The following is a 20,993-nucleotide window of genomic DNA, read 5'->3' as shown; positions in this document are numbered from 1 at the left end:
AGTATTCTGTGTTTTTCAACATTTTAAAAATTGTATGTTTTGTGCTTTTCTTACCAATACTAGCACTATTTACCATTATTAACTGCTCTTTTCCAGGGGTTGTGGTAGAGAACAGTCTAATCCTGACAGTAATCTTACGAACCAGATAGAATTATGGTCATTTTACAGGTGAGAAAACTGAGGCTCAGAGATACTAGTGGCCTTCTCAAGTCTGATAAATAGCAGGACCAGAGCTTGAACCCTGGTTGTGTGGCTCCAGAGCCTCCTATACAACTTACGTACTGAAATTTCATTATTAGAGATATTAATGAAGATAGTAATTTTCTGCCTTTCACATGTGCTAGAAATACTTTTCATTCTTCTATTTGCTTTTGATCACAAAAGGGACTGCTGAAATAGGGGGCAGTCAGGTGGACATTTAAGTGACATTTAAGCTGTACAGTGAGGACAGACAAGGAAATAATCTCTACAAAGACAAAGAAGTGTTTTTCAGGAAGAAACAAAAATGAACCAGGGCAAAGGCCCTGAGGGGAGGTGAACTTGTATCTTGGCAATTGAGATCATTGTTGGGTGTCCTGGGAACGAGGTGGTAGGTAAACCTCTTGAAAATCAAGGGTAAACTGAAGAGTCCTTTTTCTGTGGGGATGAGCCTCTTTCCAATATTACTTTAAAAGGAAGGACCAACATGAATAGAGGGGTAAGGAAACATGGTGTTTATATGAGGAATGGAAAATAGGGAGTTTATTGGAGGCAAAAAGAAAAGAATACGAAGTCTAGAAGGCTAAGTGGAAGGCTTGACATTCAGGATAACAGTTGGGGAAGAGACTGAATGTCTTCAATGTATCTCACTCTGTGTTGTGTGCATTATATTCAGGTTCAAAGTGTTGGTCTGTGGAACAGACATTGATTACTTTTAGGCAAGAAGGTGAGATATATTCGTGTTACATGAGGAAACTTTAGAGTGGATCAATGAATGGAAAGTGAGGACCCACAGAGATCAATGGGGGTGTTGTCATTGTGCAAGTGAGGGGATGTAACTGCACCTGGAGGATGCAAGGGGAATGGTTGTATGTCTGGATAAATTGACCAGATTTGGCACTATTGTGCCTGTGGGGATGTAAGGGAAGAGGTGTCGAAGGTGGTTTGGCATTTTCAGCTTGGTAGGCTGAAAAGGTAAGAGTGGTGGTATCATTGATACCAATGGAGACTGCCAGATGAGAAGGAAATTGGGGGACAGGAGAGTATGTGGGAGATAGATGGAGACTTAGATTTTAGAAATGTTGGCCGGTGCTGCAGCTCATTAGGCTAATCCTCCACCTGCGGTGCCAGCACTCCGGGTTCTAGTCCTGGTTGGGGCACCGGTTCTGTCCTGATTGCTCCTCCTCCAGTCCAGCTCTCTGCCGTGGCCCGGGAAGGCAGTGGAGGATGGCCCAAGTGCTTGTGTTCTGCACCCACATGGGAGACCAGGAGGAAGCACCTGGCTCCTGGCTTCGGACTGGCGCAGCACGCTAGTAGCGGCCATTTGGGGAGTGAACCAATGGAAGGAAGACCTTTCACTCTCTCTCTCTCACTGTCTAACTCTGCCTGTCCAAAAAAAAAAAAAAAAAAATGTTGATTTGAAGTGTTGGTAGATTATAGCTCTGCTAGGCAGGCAAATATAAGGGCTAGTCTGCCATCAAAATGACTTTATGTCAGAACTGGGAACCCTTGAGACCAAATAATTCTCTATTTCTTGGATTTGTCTTAGCTGTGTGCCTTTCATCTTTTTCCTTCTTTGTCTGTTTCTTTATTCAGTCTTTCTCATTACTGATCCAAACCTGTCTGTGATATCCCACCAAATGATAATAATAATGATACATGCCCTCTTATCAGTGCTCAGCATGTGCCAGGCACCATTCGGAATCCCAACAGAAACCCTAGTATCCACATTTTACAAATAAAGACACTGAGACACAAAGAGGTTAAATTTCTATTTTTTTTTTAGATCAGTTCATTTGAGAGACGCACAGAACATTCATCAGCTGGGTCACTCTGCAAAAGTCACCAACAGCCAGGGCTCTGTTGGGGTGAAGCTGGGAGCTGGGCACTCAATCCAGGGATCCCACATGGGTGGCAGGAACCCAGTGACTTGGGAGGTGACCCGATGCCTCCCAGGATCTGGAGCCAGGGATCGAACCTGGAACTCGGATGTGGAACGCAGAGCTTCCTAATGGGCATCTTAATTGCTAGGCCATACATCCACCCCACACTTCTATTTATGGACGTTTAAAGTTCTGCAGGTTACACTGCTTGTAAGAAGTGGGAATGCATTTCATTTTCAAGGAGTCTGGCTCAGCTGGGCTGCAAAATCCATGCTTTGTACCACTCTACCATGCTGATGTCTGTTTTTCATACATATTTCAGTGTCTTCACACAATGCTTTGCCCCACTTTCAAATCTGGCCTTTCCCAAAGGCACAACTTCTTTTGTATGCCATTTGATCAGAGACTGCTATCCTCTCTCATTGTAATTTATATGTTTCTTCTCTGTATTTATTGACAGTCTGGGAGCTGTATTTATACTTTTCCTCTTCATCCCATTTTTTGCTGTTGTTTTGGAAGTCCTCAACATTCTAAAGGAAATATTGCACAGAAGCTTAGAACTGGGGTTTTTTGAATCCCCTTTTTACAACTTTGCATGATGTTAGTCAAGTTTATTAGTATTTGTAAGGTTTCTTTATCTGTATTGCCTTAGAAGATTTCTGTAGGGTTTCAGTGAGATAATCCGTGTAGTTACTGGTGCCTGACATCTGTGGTGAAAGAATCAATTTTCCTGATTAGTGGAAAGGGAGGATAACTAGCCCAGAGTAAATGCTCCATAAATATTGGGCATTTGATAGAAATTATTTCACTGAATTCTTTTTTTAAACTTTTATTTAATGAATATAAATTTCCAAAGTACAGCTTATGGATTACAATGGCTTTTTCCCCCCATAACTTCCCTCCCACCTGCAACCCTCCCCTCTCCCGCTCCCTCTCCCCTTGCATTCGTATCAAGATTCATTTTCAATTCTCTTTATATACAGAATGTCAGTTTAGTATATATTAAGTAAAGATTTCAACAGTTTGCACCCACATAGAAACAGAAAGTGAAAAATACTGTTTGAGTACTAGTTATAGCATTAAATCACAATGTACAGCACATTTAGGACAGAGATCCTACATGAGGAGTAAGTGCACAGTGACTCCTGTTGTTGACTTAACAAATGGACACTTTTGTTTATGGCATCAGTAATCACCTGAGGCTCTTGTCATGAGTTGCCAAGGCTATGGAGGCCTTTTGAGTTCGCCAACTCTGATCATATTTCGACAAGGTCAAAGTCAAAGTGGAAGTTCTCCCCTCCCTTCAGAGAAAGGTACCTCCTTTTTTGATGGCCTGTTCTTTCAACTGGGATCTCACTCGTGGAGATCTTTCATATAGTTTTTTTTTTTTTTTTTTTTGCCAGAGTGTCTTATACTCTCATGGGCTCTTCAGCCAGATATAAATGCCTTAAGGGCTGATTCTGAGGCCAGAGTGCTGTTTAGGACATCTGTCATTCTATGAGTCTGCTGTGTATCCTGCTTCCCATGTTGGATTGTTCTCTCCCTTTTTTATTCTATAGGTTAGTATTAGCAGACACTAGTCTTGTTTATGTACTCCCTTTGGCTCTTAGTCCTAACATTATGATCAATTGTGAACAGAAATTGATCACTTGGACTAGAGAGATGGCATTGGTGCATGCCACCTTGATGGGATTGAATTGGAATCCCCTGGCGTGTTTCTAACTCTACCATTTGGGGCAAGGCCGATTGAGCATGTCCCAAATTGTACATCTCCTCCCTCTCTTATTCTCACTCTTATATTTAACAGGGATCACTTTTCAGTTAAATTTCAACACTTAAGAATAATTGTGTATTGTTTAAAGTCACTGAATTCTTAACAATATATCAACATATTAGAAACTGTTCTCGTTTTTATAGGGGAAGAAACTGTTAGTTTGTAAGTAACTTGCTCCAAATCACACAGGGGTAAATGATACGACAGATTCCAGGCCAGGCCTATATGTGGAACTGTATTTGCTCCCTTCATTATATTGTTGTGCCCAAAGAATAGCACATCCTGTCCTTCCCATGTCCCCGACTTTGAACACTGTATGTGTGTGTATGTGTGTGTGTGTGACAGAGAGAGAGAGAGTTGCTTACTTACTCATTGCTCCTGGATGCCAGTCTCTTTGTTAGGTGTTTGGGATATGGTCCTAGCTCTGTCCTCATGGAATTTCAAGGCTAGTGAAGAGACAGACAAACAGTATTAAGCAAGTGCATAATTAAATCAGTCCTAATTACCATAAGTGACCTGAAGGAAGCGTTCAGGTGCTAAAAAGAGAATAAGAGACCTGACAAGGCTCAAAGGAGAAGGTAACATTTAACCAAGCTCTCAGAAAGTAGTATCCAATGGATCTGGCAGTCTAGTGCAGTGAGTTAAGCCACCATTTATGATACTGGCATCCTATATGAACACCAGGAAGTTGGTCCAAGTACTTGGGCCCCTGCAACCTATGTGGGAGCCTGGAATGGAGTTCCAGGTTCCTGGCTTTGACCTGGCCCAGCCCTGGCTGTTGTGGCTATTTGGCCAATGAACCAGTGAATGGAAGATCTCTGTGTCTCTCTGTAACCCCACCTTGTAACCCTACCTTTTAAAAAAAAAAAAAAAGAATGTGGTTCCAAGGCATGTGTGAAGAGGGTGCTGGGTAAGAAGTCAACATGTATGAAATCCTGACGTGGCAGAGAGCTTGGTTGGTGGAACTGAGATAAGTCTTGAGTGGTGAGATGGCTGGGGATGAGATTAAGCAGGCCCTTGTGGACCTAGTGAAGAGCAGGGTTTTATTCCAGGTGCATTCATGGGTCTTTGTAGAGTTTTGATCAGAAGTTTAACATATCATGGCTTTCATTTTAGCAGCTATTTGATAAATGATTTGGAGGAGTAAAAGAGTAGAAATAAGGAGGAACCTTTCCTGGAATAGGAATGAGGTGGTGACTTCTGGAAATAGGGCCTGGTAGTGCTTGAGTTTAAGCTGTGCTTTGGAAATGCTACATTTGACAATAAAATTTGATGGATTAGATGTGATGGATGAATTAAATGAAGACGCCAAGGATGCTGGTACCTGGGTGGAAGGTAGTGCTGTTTGCTAAGGTGAGAAAGACTGGTTTGGGGAACAGACATTATGAGTTTAGTTTTGTTCTTGTTGCATTAGAAAAGCCCAAGTTACTCAAGTGGAGAGATACTGACTGTTTATTGCCTTCCTTTTCATAAGCAGGTATAATACAGTGGTATTTGAAACAGAAATTTTTATTTATAGAACCTTCAATTACATTGTTTATGAATGCTCAAGAAATGTATTTTTAGGGCTGGCGCTGTGGCTCACTTGGTTAATCCTCTGCCTGCAGTGTTGGCATCCCATATGGGCACTGGGTTCTAGTCCCGGTTGCTCCTCTTCCAGTCCAGCTCTCTGCTGTGGCCCAAAGGGCAGTGGAGGATGGCTCAGGTACTTGAGCTCCCACACCCGCATGGGAGACCAGGAGGAAGCACCTGGCTGCTGGCTTTGGATCAGCGCAGCGCAGGCCGTAGCGGCATTTAGGGGGTGAACCAACGGAAAGAAGACCTTTCTCTCTATCTCTCTCTCACTGCCTGTAACTCTATCTGTCAAATAAATTTAATAAAAAAAGAAACGTATTTTTAAAAAATACAGTGTGATAAATCTAAACTGAGAAATGCAACATTGAATACAGTGAACCAGAGCAACTCTACACTGATACAATGACACAAACAGGAAGACCTCCACCATCCAGACCCAGAAGTCTACAGGCCATTTTTTCTTTTTTTAACTAATTTATTTATTTGAAAGACAAAGTTACGGAGAGGCAGAAGCAGAGAGAGAGAGAGCAAGGTCTTTCATCTGCTGGTTCATTCCCCAAATGGCTTCAACAGTCTGAGCTGGGCCGATCTGAAACCAGGACCCAGGAGATTCTTCCTGGTCTCCCATGAGGGTGCAGGGGCCCAAGCACTTAGGCCATCTTCCACTGCTTTCCCAGGCTGTAGCCGAGGGCTGGATTGGAAGTAGAACAGCTGGGACTCAAACTGCTGCAGGCCATTTTTGTGTCCACTTCTCCAGCAACACTGCTCTAAAAAGATATTGGCAGCTTAGGAGGAGAATGAGTATACATATAATCACCAGTACACACTGATCATGACTTTGTTTACAAATTATCAAACAGCACTGTGGAAACATTGGTTTGCTGTATATTTCAGATTTAGTTGACAAAAGCAGCATTTAGCAGCATGTATGAGTTTAGTCTTTTGTGTATAAACCAGATACACTGAACTGTAAAAAAAATGTTTCCTATATTGTGACAATACCAGTTTAAGTATGAAATTGTAAAAGTGCATAGATCTTTAATAAAAGAGTTGGCTGTACATGAGTATTCACCTTTCACTATTTTTACTTCATGTGTGACTTATGCTGTAGGATGTAACCATTATAGCACTAAAAGGCAACTAATTGGGGAAGAGCAGAGAAAGGAAAAAAGAATGTATGTAGGGCAATTTTTTTTTTTTAGGTATAATAAGCATAGTAGTGTTTTAGGAAGATGAGATAAAAATTACTCAAGGCTAGCTTGGTTCTCCCTGAATAGGAACAATGGACTAAGTACTGGGCTCCTCTGGGTATCTCTAGAAATCAGTGCCTTGGTCACCATACTGGTAATCCCTGCGGTAGTCATTCTGGTGCTCGCCATGATACTCACCTGGCTTTTCTGCCTGGGAATCGCTATCACTGGTCTCAGAACAGTTTGTCCCTGTCCCATGGCTTCCATTGTGAATAGCAGGTTCCGTCCGGGCAGTGTAGTATTTGGGATCATACACTTGCAGCCAAAGCCTATACACACTCCTTCGTTTCTGGGAGGCAACTCGTTGGTTCCCATCTGTAGAGAGCCCATCGAGTTGCCCACTGACTGTAATGATAGCTTGATTGTAGATGTCTCTTCCGGTACCTGGTGACAACATCCCTGCCTGGCTGGCTCCCTTGTTAATGCCCTTCTGCAGACTAACTGTGATCTGATCAAAAGCTTCGTCAGCTTGCATTTTGGGATCATAAAAATGTCTCCTCATTCCTTAGCCTGTCATTGCTGCGTGCCTGGCACACTTTTTGGTTCCCATTTGCAAATCAATTACACTTTGGACAGCTTTTAGTTTTCCTTCATCAGAACGTCTTGTTTTCCTGCATACTTAACTGCAATATCAGTGGTCATATGGAACCCTTTTGTTTTAGCCAGATCTGCTAAAGCCACCACCAATGAACCTGGGTCATGTTTCCATTCTCAAAAGATCATTTGCTTTAGATAACATGTGGCTTCATCAACAAGCCTGGATAGCTGTAATAAAGTTGCCAGTGTTCTCCAGCTGAGGTTGGTTTAATGAGGTCTCACTGGCCTTCTTCACTGAGCCTGGTTCCAGTTGTTGGTGAGTTTGCAGAGGATGATGCTGTCTGTTAAGCCCAGCTGGAAGTCTGTGCCAGTGCTCATGTGTGTCACCTCTAATATCCATATCCAGTTGTCAAGGTCTTCTGCCTGATGACTATACTTGGAAGCAATCTTGTTCTTGGCCTCCACCGAGAGCCTGTAGGAAAAGACCGTTGTTGAAGTTGGCCTTGGGCAGTGGGAAGATGCTGCACTGGGTCCTGCCCTGGTGCAGTGGTGGGGCATGGATGTATCTGGACAACTAGGTCCAACTGGGTCTGCAGAGCCTCCTGGCCTGCACTGGTGCCCTGCAGACTACCTCGCTCACTGCCTTCACTGTGGCTCCACACTCCCTGCCTCTATCACGTCTTTGGGGCTTTCTTACATGTTTAGTTTTACTTATTTTTATTTATTTGAATGCAACAGAGAGAGGTCTTCTACCTGCTGGTTCATTGCCCAGCAGCTTACACGCAGCTGGGACTGGGCCAGGCTGAAGTCGGGATCCTAGAACTCAATCCACAACTCCTACATAGGTACCAGGGACCCAAGTCCTTGAGCCATTGCTTACTGCTTTTCAGGGTGTGCATTGGCAGGAAGCTGAATCTGAGGCAGAGCAGTGATTACAACTCAAGCGCTCATATATGGAGTTCAGGCCTAAGCAGTGTCTTAACGGCTGTACCGTAAGTGCATGCCCCCATTTACATTTTAATAGGAAATTTTCTACCACTGATATTTGAATTTTTTTCAGAATCTTACTTTATGAGGTAGACATTAGGATGCCCTTTAATAGGGATTAGAATGGGGTAGAGAATACAGTGTCAGAAAGGGAAGAAGAGGTTTTGTTGGGGAAAATAGGTAGCTTCTTTGGCATCTTGTTTTGCAAAATGATTATTGCTATGGCAATAATGTCATTGACAATAATGTCATTGACATTGTATATTTGTCATGCTTATCACTGGGCATATACTGATTATTATGTATATGTCAGGCACTGCACTAAATGCCAGGGCTTTCAACAAGAATATGAGGAGGAAGTGCTTAATAAACAAGTTGAAAACAAGAAGTGGGCAGTGAGGAGGAGGGCCAGTGTTGAATTTTTTGACAGTCCCTGAAGCTTATGAAAGTAGACCCTCATTTTCTGTATCATAGCTGTGCATTTTTGTTGTGTCTAGGCTACAAATATGAGGGAGCTTCAAAAGTTCATAGAAACATAAAAGATACATTTATCTTGGTATAAAAAAATTAAATCTGTGCATACTTTCTTTATAATACACATTTTCCATGAACTCTTTGAGGACACTGTATCTACTGACTATTGATCTGCCCACTGTTGACTTTATTTGTGTAACTACTCCCTGGGCATCCATTTGCTCTAGCTCTGTGAGAGACTTCTTCCTTTCAACATTGTTGCAGACCGAATAGCTAGTAAAGACCCACTCCAGCAGACTATTGCAGTAGCACCTCTCCCATGAGCCCCCTTCTAATCCATCTTTACATTGTCTCATTGATTAATTTTCTTTTCCACCCATTCCTTTTTCTTTTGGTGGTTAATTAACAGTTTGTTTTTTTTTTTTTGGTAGTTTTAAATCTTTGTTGGATAGTTACATGTGCTCATTTGTTTTATCACTCATTCAACAAATATTTATTGAGCACCAATCGCTTGCCAGGCATTGCTGTAAACCCCGAAGATACAGCTTTGATCAGAAGTTGTTAGGAATCTAATAAAATAATAATAATAATAACACATTGTTAAGAATCCTTGCATTATTGGAGTGTGTGTCCTACTGTGGCCTTTGCACTCTACCTATATTCTACCTATTTGGCAACAATGAGAATGATCTAGTTGTTCATGACCTTTTACTTAGGAGTATTTGGGAAATTGGCTTGGTCTCAACTATAGAGCCCAGTTTTACCAATAGGCAACCATTAGCATTACCTCTGACTCAGTAAATAAAGATTGTGTTGCTTTATTTTCTGATTTTATTTTGTTGTTTTAACTGTTTTTCCTCTGAAAAGAAGAGTTGTCAGTCTGGTTTTGAAATTTAGTAGCCACTTATTAATATTCATAATTGCATGATTTGGCAGTTGTAGTGTTTTTTTTTTTTTTTTTTAGTGTTTCCTTAGGAAACTGGTGGTACAGTTTTGGTTAACATATAATCATTTTTTAAAAAAGATTTTATTTATTTATTTGAAAGTCAGGGTTACACAGAGAGAAAGAGAGGCAGAGGGAGGGAGGGGGGGAGAGAGAGAGAGAGAGAGAGAGAGGTCTTCCATCTTCTGGTTCACTCCCCAACTGGCCGCAATGGCTGGAGTTGCACTGATCTGAAGCCAGGCGCCGGGAGCTTCTTCTGGGTCTTCCATGTGGGTGCAGGGGCCCAAGGACTTGGGCCATCTTCTACTGCTTTCTCAGGCCTTAGCTGAGAGCTGGATAGCAAGTGGAGCAGCCAGGTCTTGAACCGGTGCCCATATAGGATGCTGGCACTACAGGTGGCAGCTTTACCTGCTACGCCACAGCACCGGCCCCCAACATATGCTCATTTTACCATGTGGGGATAGAGCCATATTCTGTGGATGGTCTTTTCTGTAACCTTAAGGATAATAATGGCTCTTTGAATAACTTGTAAAAACGTTAAGTAGAATAGCAATTAACCCCCAAACCTATAATTTTGATGTATTTGGAAAACAGTATTCAGGAATGAAACTTTGTGGGATCACATGGAAACATAACTTTTAAGTACCTTTACTTGTAAATTATTTGTAGAAGATGAATAATTCCCTTGGGGTTATCAAACAAAAATTTCCAGATTTACTTTTTTATGATGCTTTATTATTATTGTATTTTTTTCTTTTTTTTAACTTTTATTTAATGAATATAAATTTCCAAAGTACAGCTTATGGATTACAATGGCTTTCCCCCCCATAACGTCCCTCCCACCCGCAACCCTCCCCTTTCCCGTTCCCTCTCCCCTTCCATTCGTATCAAGATTCATTTTCAATTCTCTTTATATACAGAATGTCAGTTTAGTATATATTAAGTAAAGATTTCAACAGTTTGCACCCACATAGAAACAGAAAGTGAAAAATACTGTTTGAGTACTAGTTATAGCATTAAATCACAATGTACAGCACATTTAGGACAGAGATCCTACATGAGGAGTAAGTGCACAGTGACTCCTGTTGTTGACTTAACAAATGGACACTTTTGTTTATGGCATCAGTAATCACCTGAGGCTCTTGTCATGAGTTGCCAAGGCTATGGAAGCCTCTTGAGTTCGCCAACTCCAATCCTATTTAGACAAGGCCTTAGTCAAAGTGGAAGTTCTCCCCTCCCTTCAGAGAAAGGTACCTCCTTCTTTGATGGCTCATTCTTTCCACTGGGATCTCACTCACAGAGATTTTTCATTTAGTGTTTTTTTTTTTTTTTTTTTTTTTTTTTTTTTTTGCCAGAGTGTCTTGGCTTTCCATGCCTGAAATACTCTCTTGGGCTTTTTAGCTGGATCCGAATGCCTTAAGGGCTACTTCTGAGGCCAGAGTGCTATTTAGGACATCTGCCAATCTATGAGTCTGCTGTGTATTCTGCTTCCCATGTTGGATCGTTCTCTTCCTTTTTTATTCTATAGGTTAGTATTAGCAGACACTAGTCTTGTTTATGTGCTCCCTTTGGTTCTTAGTCCTATCATTATGATCAATTGTGAATAGAAATTGATCACTGGGACTAGTGAGATGGCATTGGTACATGCCACCTTGATGGGATTGAATTGGAATCCCCTGGCGTGTTTCTAACTCTACCGTTTGGGGCAAGTCAGCTTGAGCATGTCCCAAATTGTACATATGATGCTTTATTATTAAAGCCTTTGCTACTAAAAGTTTTGTTGCTCAGCGGTGGATTAGGTGTCTTGGGAACATTTAGTGTAATCCCAAAGGTTAGAAGATTTGAAATTGACAACAGCTTAGATATTTATGCAGTGTGTTTGTCCTTGGTCCTCTTTTTTTTTAATATTTATTTTATTTATTTGAAAGAGTTACAGAGGGAAAGAGAGAGAGAGAGAGAGAGAGAGGTCTTCCATCTACTGGTTCACTCCCCAAATGGCTGCAAATGACCAGAGCTGAGCTGATCCAAAGCCAGGAGCCAGGAGCTTCTTCCAGGTCTCCCATCTGGGTGCAGAGGCCCAATGACTTGGACCATCTTCTACTGCTTTCCCAGGTGCATTTACAGAGAGCTGGATTGGAAGTGGAGGAGCCAGAACTTGTGAACTGGTGCCCATATGGGATGCTGGAACTGCAGGCTGGGACTTTAACTTGCTGTGCCACAGTGCTGGTCCCCCTACCCCACCCTTTTTTTTTTTTTTTTTTTTAAGATTTGTTTGTTTATTATTTGAAAGGCAGAGTGACAGAGGGATGAAGAGAGACAAATAGTGGGGGTGAGAGGGGAGAGAGAGAGCTTTTCTATCTCTTGGTTCACTCCCCAAATGGCTGCAATAGCCAGGACTGGGCCAGGCCAAAGTCAGGAGCCTGGAACTCCACCCATGTCTCCCAAGTACTTGGCTCTTCTGCTGCTGCTTTCCCAGGTGCATTAGCAGGGACCTGGATTAGGAGCAGAGTAGCCAGGGCTTGAACTGGTACTCCAATATGGAATGCTGGCATTGCAAGCAGTGGCTTAACCTGTGCCACAATGCAGGGCCCTTGCCCTTGGTTTTCTCTCTCTTTCTCTTTTTAAAGATTTATTCATTTATCTGAAAGAGTTATACCAAGAGAAGAGACAGAGAGAGAGAGAGAGAGTGAGAGCGAGCAGGAGAAAGAGAGAGAGAAAGATCTTCTATCTACTGGCTCTCTCCCCAGTTGACCACAGTGGCTGGGGATGGGCCAGGCTGGGGCCAGAAGTCAGAAGTCAGGAGCTTCTTTTGGATCTCCTGCCTGGGTGCAAGGGCCCAAGCACTCGGGCCATCCTCCGTAGCCATTCCAAGCATACCAGCACGGAGCCGGATGATAAATGGAGCAGCTAGATCTTGAGCCAGTGCCCATGTGGGATACAGGCATTGAAGGCAGCAGCCCAACACTCTATGCCATATTGCTGGCCCCTTGACCTTGGTTCTTAACTTTGAACATCTCAATAGGCAAGAATACTAACTTTATGAGATTTATGAAATAAGGGGGAAAATGGGAATGTCATTGTGATTGGGGAAAAATTGTACTCAAAACCATTATCATGTGATGCTGGGCACTAATAAATATTTTAACAATATGACTAGAAAGAAGAGCATTTTTTTTTTATTTTAAAGATTTATTTATTTTATTTGAAAAGGCAGAGTTACAGAGAAAGAAGAAGAAATTAAGAAAGAGAGATCTACTGTCCATTGGCTCATTCCTCAAATGGCTGCAATGGCCAGGGCTGGGCCAGGCTGAAGCCAGGAGGTAGGAAATTCATCGAGGTCTTCCACAGAGGTGCAGGGACCCAAGTACTTGGGCCATCTTCCACTGCTTTTCTGAGGCACATTAGAAGGGAGCTGGATTGGAAGTGGAGCAGCTGGGACTCAAACTGGTGCCCATATGGGTTGCTAGTGCTACTGTCAGCAGTTTAACCTGCTGAGCCAAAATGCTGGCCCTAGGAGAAGCATTTTTTAGAAAAGTGTCTCCTAAATGATATAGTCTTAGCCTGAAGAAAAGTAAATTATGAAGTAATGTGGGCATATGATGTGATTATCCATTCTTTGACATAGATTCTGTAAGAATACTTCCTTGAATAAATTCCATAATTTTCAGTAATAAAAAGCTATTATTCTGGGCAAAGAGAGCAGGAGGGCTAACCTGATTGGGATTTGCCAAGACTTGAAACTTGGGCATTCAGCACTGTTGAAGGGATTAGAGAGGGATTAGGATGTCAGAAGCCGGGAGTGTGGGTGAATAATGGAAGTAATAAAGGTGTCAGAGGCCAGAGCCTGCTGGGGAGCCAGGCTAGGCTAGTGAAGAAGATGGCCTTCAGGAAAAGGATAAGTGACCATATACAGTGGTCAGAGGATTGAAGTCTACAATGATAGCTGTTATGGCTCACTCTCAGAATTAGAATTTAACTTTTGGAATACACTGGGCTACTGAAGAGCATGTAGGTTAAATGGGACAGTGGTCAGGGTAAGCAGCTTGATGGGAAGTAGAGCACCTGAGACTCAAACTGGCTGTCTGACATGGACACCAGCATTACAGGCAGTGGCTTAACCTGCTGTGACACATGCTGGCCCCCTGTATTACTTTTGTGTCTTTGATAGAAGTAGCATCATTTAAAATAATAGAGTAAACTTGCATGATCTATTCTATACCTGTTTTTGTACCCTGATTTTAACAAAGTTGTAATCACCTATTAAGAAACTGGTTATTTTTACATACTGTGCAATATGTGAAATGATATATTTTTGATTTTCACAGGGCAAACTCAGAAGATGAATCTTTTCCAATCTATAACAAGTGCCTTGGATAACTCATTGGCCAAAGATCCTACTGCAGGTAAATGTCATTTGTGTTTGACTCTGGTGGTTGTGTAATTCCAGGATTGAAGATTTACTTGAAGTATTTGTCTGAAGTTCAATGGTTAAAATTATGTCTTCTTGAAAAATGTGAAAGACATGATTAAATGATCAAGACTAAATAAAAATGACAATATTAACACATTTTTAATACACTTGTTACTAATAGGTTCTCATGTAGATCTAGCATTATTCAGTTAACTTTCATAGTTTGGTCCTTTTTCTGATTTTATTTTTAATTTTAAAAGAAATTTATTAATACAGTAAATTCTCAGATTCACAGAAAATGCATGATAATTACTGTGATAGTGTGGTTTCAATATTATATCACAGGTTAAACTTCCCTAATCTGAAAGTCTGAAATTCCAAAATCCAAAACTTTTGAGTATTGATATAACACAAGTAGAACATTCCACACTGAACTCGATGAGACAGATTGTAGTCAAAATGTAGGTGCCCTAAAAATACTGAATGAAAACATCTTCAGGCTGTCAGGTAAAAGTGTGTAATGCATATGTACAATATAAATGAATTTCATGTTTAGACGTGGGTCCCTTCCAAATGATATCTAATTATATACATACAAATATTCCAGAATCTGAAATAAATCTGAAATCTGAAACACTTCTGGTCCCAAGCATTTTGGATAAGGGGTATTCAACCTGTAGGACCTTCTGGATAATACCTATCATAGACTCCTGTTCTTAGCATATTAAAAATAAACAGAAAATACACTTAATTCAGAAATCTATCTACATAAAATAAAGATTTAATTCCATTCTTTCCTTTGGGATACATTGTCATTCAATTTGTAAGATTTTTTTTTTAAAGTTTATTTGAAAGGCAGAGTTACAGAGATAGAGGGAGAGACAGAGATGAGGGGGCAGAGACAGAGAGAGAGAGAGAGAGAGAGAGAGAAATTTTCTATCCATTGGTTCACTCCCCAAATAGCTGCAATGGCTATGGCTGTGGCCAGGCCACAGCCAGGAACCTGGAACTTCATCCAGGTCTCCCACATGGATGCAGGGACCAAAGGACTTGGGCCATCTTCTGCGCTTTCCCAGGTGTATTATCAGGGAGCTGGATCAGAAATACAGCATCTGGGACTTGAACTGGTGCCCATATGAAATGCTGATGTTGCAGGTGACAACTTAACCAATTTATGCCTCAACACCAGACACAAATTTGTAAAATTTTTTTGAAAGTAAGTTTAATATTTATAAATAATTTTGTTTTATTTTATTTGACAGGTAGAGTTATAGATAGAGAGAGAGACAGAAAGAAAGGTCTTCCTTCCTTTGGTTCATCCCCCAAATGGCTGCCACGGCCGGCACTGCGCTGATCGAAGCCAGGAGCTGGGTTCTTCTCCCAGTCTCCCATGTGGGTGCAGGGCCCAAACACTTGGGCCTTCCTCCGCTGCCCTCCTGGGCCACAGCTGGACTGGAAGAGGGGCAACCGAGACTAGTACCCGGTGCCCCAACCGGGACTAGAACCTGGGGTGCCAGCACCGCAGGCAGAGGATTAGCCAAGTGAGGCACGGCGCTGGCCTATTATTTATAAATAATTTTATAAGTAAGTTGTCATCTCATTAAATTATTGGTATAAAACAGTTGTCTTGTGTTTTCTAAATTTCATCAGCTTTCCTTCATATACATAGACATGCTATCTATATATTTTAGTATGTTTTTTGTTACTGTAATGAAATACTTGAGAAAAGTAACTATTTAAATTTCTTTGATTAATATGTAATAATCATACATATTTATGGCATATAGTGTGCTATTCCATTACATGTATACAGCATTTACTAATCAAGTTAGGTTAGTTAGCATTTTCATTTTTTTAATCATTTCTTTATATTTGAAGCCTCTGGGTTCATGTCTTCTAGTTCTTGATTACATTTACAATATGTTATTATGAACTAATGGGGGTACTTCAAAAAGTCTGTGGAAGAATGGAATTAAAAGATAAGTTTAGGAGCAGAGATTTGGTGCAGTAAGTAAGACACAGTTGGGATGCTCATATCCTATATTGAAGTGCCTGGTTTGAGTCCTGGCTCCATTTCTGATCCAGCTTCCTGCTCATATGTCCCCTGGGAAGGCAGCAGATGATGGCTCAAGTACTTGGATATCTGCCACCCATGTGGAAGATCCAGACTAGGTTCTTGGCTCCTTCCTTTGTCCAGGCCTAACCCTGTCTATTGTGGACATTCGGAGGAATGAACCAGTGGGTGGAAGATTCTCTTTTTCTCTCTTTCTCTCTTTTATTATTTTAAATATTTATTTATTCACTTTTAAATATTATTGACTTGAAAGGCACAGTGACAGAGAGAAAGAAAAAGACAGTTTCTATCTGCTGGTTCATTCCACAGATGCCTGCAATGGCCAGGGCCAAAGCTGGGATCTAGGTTCTCTTTTTTTTTTTTTTCCATTTTTTTTAATTTAGTAAATATAAATTTCCAAAGTACAGTTTATGGATTACAATGGCTCCCTCCCCCATAATTTCCCTCCCACTTGCACCCCTCCCATTTCCCGCTCCCTCTCCGATTCCATTCACATCGATTCATTTTCAATTCTCTTTATATACAGAAGATCGATTTAGTATATATTAAATAAAGGTTTCATCAGTTGCACCCACACAGAAACACAAAGTGTAAAGTACTGTTTCAGTACTAGTTATAGCATTACTTCACATTGGACAACACATTAAGGACAGATCCCACATGAGAAGTAAGTACACAGTGACTCCTGTTGTTGACTTAACAATTTGACACTCTTGTTTATGGCATCAATAAACTCCCTAGGCTCTAGTTATGAATTGCCAAGGCTATGGAAGCCTTTTGAGTTTGCCGACTTCGATCTTATTCTGACAGGGTCATAGTCAAAGTGGAAGTTCTCTCCTCCCTTCAGAGAAAGGTACCTTCTTCTTTGATGGCCTGTTCTTTCCACTGGGATCTCACTCGTGGAGATCTTTCATTTAGGTGGTTTTTTTTTTTTTTTTTTTTTTTTGCCAGAGTGTCTTGGCTTTCCATGCCTGAAATACTCTCATGGGCTTTTCAGCCGTATCCGAATGCCTTAAGGGCTGATTCTGAGGCCAGAGTGCTATTTAGGACATCTGCCATTCTATGAGTCTGCTGTGTATCTCACTTCCCATGTTGGATCGTTCTCTCCCTTTTTGATTCTATCAGTTAGTAGTAGCAGACACTAGTCTTGTTTGTGTGGGATCCAGGTTCTCAATCCAGATCTTCCAAATAGGTGGCAAGAACTCAACTGAGCTATCACTGCTGCCTCTCAGCATCTGTATCAGCTGGAAGCTGGAGTCAGGAGCCAGAGCTAGGCATTAAACCCAGGTGTTCTGATATGGAATGTGGGTGTCTTAACAAATACCTGCTCCTAAATTTGTCTTTTTTTTTTTTTAATTATTTTTTTTATTTGAAAGGCAGAATTAGAGAGAGGAGGGAGGGACAGAGAGATATCTTCCATCCACTCCCCAAATGGCCACAATGGCTGGGACTAAACCAGGCTGAAGCCAGGATTCTGGAACTCCATCCAGATCTCCTGTGTCTGTGATAGGGGCCCAAAAATTGGACCATCTTCTGCTGCTTTCCCAGGTACATTTGTAGGGAGCTGGATCTGAAATATATAGCAGCCAGGACTTGAACCAGTGATTATATAGGATGCTATTATTGTAGGCAGCAGTTTGGGCTACTGGGTCACAACACTGGCCCCCTAAATTTGTCTTTTAATTCCTTTCCATGAATTGTTTGGAACTGTCTTGTAGTCACTCCACTGTGCTGTAGAACACTAGAACTTGTTTGTCGTATCCGTGTTTGTGCCTGTTATCCAGCCTTTCTCTATGTGCCTCCCCACCTGCCCTTCCTGAGACTGATTAAATTTATAAAGAGGTTTATTTTAACTCATGTTTCTGGTCCAAGGTGGAGGGCCTTCTTGCTGTCAGTGTCCCAGGGGCATCACTTGGTAAAAGACAGGGAGAACTTGTGAACTTGTGTGTCCTTTGGTTTCTCTCTTCTGGTAAAGCCACTAGCATTCTATCATGAGGGCTCTACATTGATGATTTTTTTTTTTAAATTTATTATGTATTTTATTTAAGTTGTGCAAGTTTCACATATTTTCTTTATAGCTAATCATCTCCCATGGGCTCCACCTCTAAATGCCACAGTTAAATTAAGTATCCATCTCATAATATATCAGTGGGGGTGAAATTTTAGCTAATGAACCTTTGGGGGACACATTCAGACCATATTCAAACATGCATAAATGCACTTCTAAAAGTTCATGGAGAAATGGAATTAAAAGATAATGTGAATTTCCTGTGAACTTCTTGAAGCACCATCATATTTATTGTTTCATGGGCTTCCACTTGAGAATCCACAGTTCTAAGGTTAAATGAAAGTAATTTTTTTTTAGGGAGAAGTGAGAGCTAGACAAGGGGATGATTAGGTCTTGATTTGCTTTAAATGCTGTCTGATTGTGCTTGCACAAGGTGAATGAATTCAAACATGGAGAGTGGCGAGTCATTTTTCTGAGGTCCACAAAACCACTAGATGCATTTGTGGAACTGGAGTTCAGCTGTCTCAATATTTCGTTTTATTTTCCGTGCTTGCTGTAGAGCTCCTCCGAGTTTCTACTTGTACCGTTCTTCCTGCTCACTGTGTCCCACCCCAATTGCCTCTTTACTGTTTCATACCCTCTGTCTCCCTTTCTCATTTGTGGCCTTTCCCTTGGCTTGCAATGCTCTGCCTTCAGCTTTTCAGATGGCTGATTCTTATTGTGTACTCTGTATGGGAAAAGCCATGAGCCCGTGGCCTGGTGCGTGAGTCATGGTTCTGACTTGGCAAGTTGGTTGTTTCTTTGGACTCATTTTCTCCCTGGGTAAAACACAGTGAGACTGTGGATCAGTGGCTCTGTCTCAGCTTGGGGTCATTTTGTGCCCCGGCCCATTGCTACCTGCTCCCCATACCTGTCACAATGTTGGAAGATACTTGATTGGCACAGTTTTGCGTTTGTATGTATGAGGCAGCTGTTATCCAATGGACTGTTATCCAATGCTGCTCTATTACTGCAATGCACAGGAAGGACCCCCCAATACACACACACACAACCAAAGAAATATCTAGGCCAAAATGTCAAAAATATCAAACTTTAGAAACCTTATCCAGATCTAATGATATTTCTGTTTTTGATTTAAGTGTAAATATTTAAATTACTTATTTTTCAGTGCTAAAATTATTTAGAGATCACCAAATAATTGTGCTCTTTAAACATTGCTTTCCAGTAATATTTGGTGAAGATGTTGCCTTTGGTGGAGTCTTCAGATGCACTGTTGGCTTGCGAGACAAATATGGTGAGTCGGCATCATTATGAATCGTATTCCTATACAGCTTTTACTTAAAAATATTGAAAATATAAAATATACCTGCTAAATTATTTGTTGTATCCATTTGATATCGTTTTCTTCTCCATAGCCTGCAATAGAGTCCTTTGGCCTAGATTTCTCCATTGATGTTTTGATTCTCCTATCCTCTGATCCATCTCATATTTTACGTATTATGATTCCAAAATAACTTCATTAAATGTATTGTTTATCATCACATTTATCTGTACAAGAATCTTTGGTGTCTTATTACTGCCTGTCTTAATCATTTTAATTCTCTTGCCTCCAGTTCAAAATTTTGCCTGTCTGTCTCCATTAATAATTTATTATTATTTTTTTTTTGTGGTGGTAGAGAGTGGGAGGAGATTCATTTTGCTTTTAAAGAATTGGCTCCCAAGATTGTGGGTGCTGGCATGTCTATAGGACAAGCTGGCAGGCTGGAAACGCAGACAGGATTTCTATGTTTCAGTCATGAGGCCAAATTCCTTTTTGTTTGGGAAAACTCAGTCTTTTCTTGTAATGCTTTAAATTGATTGGTTGAGGCCCATGCACATTGTAAAAGGTACTCAGCATTACTCAAAGCCTACCGAGTTAAATGTTTATCACATTTTAAAAAAATCCCTTCATAGCAACATCTGGGTCTGTGTTTGACCAAGTAACTGAGTGCTATAGTCTGGCCAAGTTGACATTTAAAATTAACCATCAACACTTAACCCTTCTACCAGTTTGATCTTGGCTGTTGTGTGCCCCTTGTCTGGTATGTGATTGATTTCTTCCTATTGCTTTTACTGATTTCAGTTGACTCAGTTATACTTAGGGCCATCAGAATGCATTGTGGCCCATCTTTTTTTTTTTTTTTTGAAAGGCAGAGTAGACAGTGAGAGAGACAGAGACAGAGAGAAAGGTCTTCTTTTTCTATTGGTTCAACCCCCAATGGCTGCTGCGGCCGGCGCACCACACTGATCCGAAGCCAGAAGCCAGGTGCCTCTCCTGGTCTCCCATGCAGGTGCAGGGCCCAAGCACTTGGGCCATCCTCCACTGCACTCCCGGACCACAGCAGAGAGCTGGCCTGGAAGAGGAGCAACCGGGACAGAATCTGGTGCCCCGAACAGGACTAGAACCTGGTGTGCCAGCACTGCAGAGGGAGGATTAGCCTATTGAGCTGCGGCACTGGCCTGTGACCCATCTACCTTGCTCACACAATGAGGAGTGAAGGTCTTTTTGATTTTTTTAAAAATAATTTCTCATTTTTTAAAAATCATTTTCTCATGTCATTATTTCAGAAGTTATGTTATACTTGAATTCAAGAAACCATAGCCTGTTTTGTCTCACTTAGCAGAACTTTCAGCTTGTTCTTTTCTCTTCCATTTTTATCTTATTTATCTTTCATTTTTACTTACTTTTTAAACATTTATTTTAAAGGCAGGGTAGTGTGTATGTGTGTGTGTGTGTGTGTGTGTGGAGGGAGACAGAGACAAGTCTTTCATCTTCTGGTTCACTTCCCAAACGGCTGCAGCAGCCAAGACTGAGCTAGGCTAATATCAGGAGCCTAGAA

At 41.2% G+C, this 20,993-nt stretch overlaps 1 protein-coding gene and 1 pseudogene across 1 annotated transcript in view; one reads left to right on the top strand and one right to left on the bottom strand.

The window, feature by feature from the left end:
• Positions 1-20,993, top strand: part of BCKDHB (branched chain keto acid dehydrogenase E1 subunit beta) — a 277,214-nt gene that overhangs the window by 5,742 nt on the left and 250,479 nt on the right. The window contains exons 2-3 of the mRNA XM_002714546.6: positions 13,947-14,024; positions 19,340-19,408. Coding sequence (XP_002714592.2) covers positions 13,947-14,024; positions 19,340-19,408 — 147 coding nt within the window. The remainder of the gene's footprint in view (positions 1-13,946; positions 14,025-19,339; positions 19,409-20,993) is intronic.
• Positions 6,745-7,691, bottom strand: LOC103349805 (calponin-3 pseudogene; annotated as a pseudogene).

Source organism: Oryctolagus cuniculus, chromosome 5 (assembly GCF_051225735.1).
Source record: "Oryctolagus cuniculus isolate XC-2025 breed Fujian yellow rabbit chromosome 5, ASM5122573v1, whole genome shotgun sequence".
Classification (NCBI taxonomy): Eukaryota; Metazoa; Chordata; class Mammalia; order Lagomorpha; family Leporidae; genus Oryctolagus; species Oryctolagus cuniculus.
The sequence above is the reverse complement of the archived record's forward strand: the minus strand, read 5'-3'. Positions and strand labels throughout refer to the sequence as shown.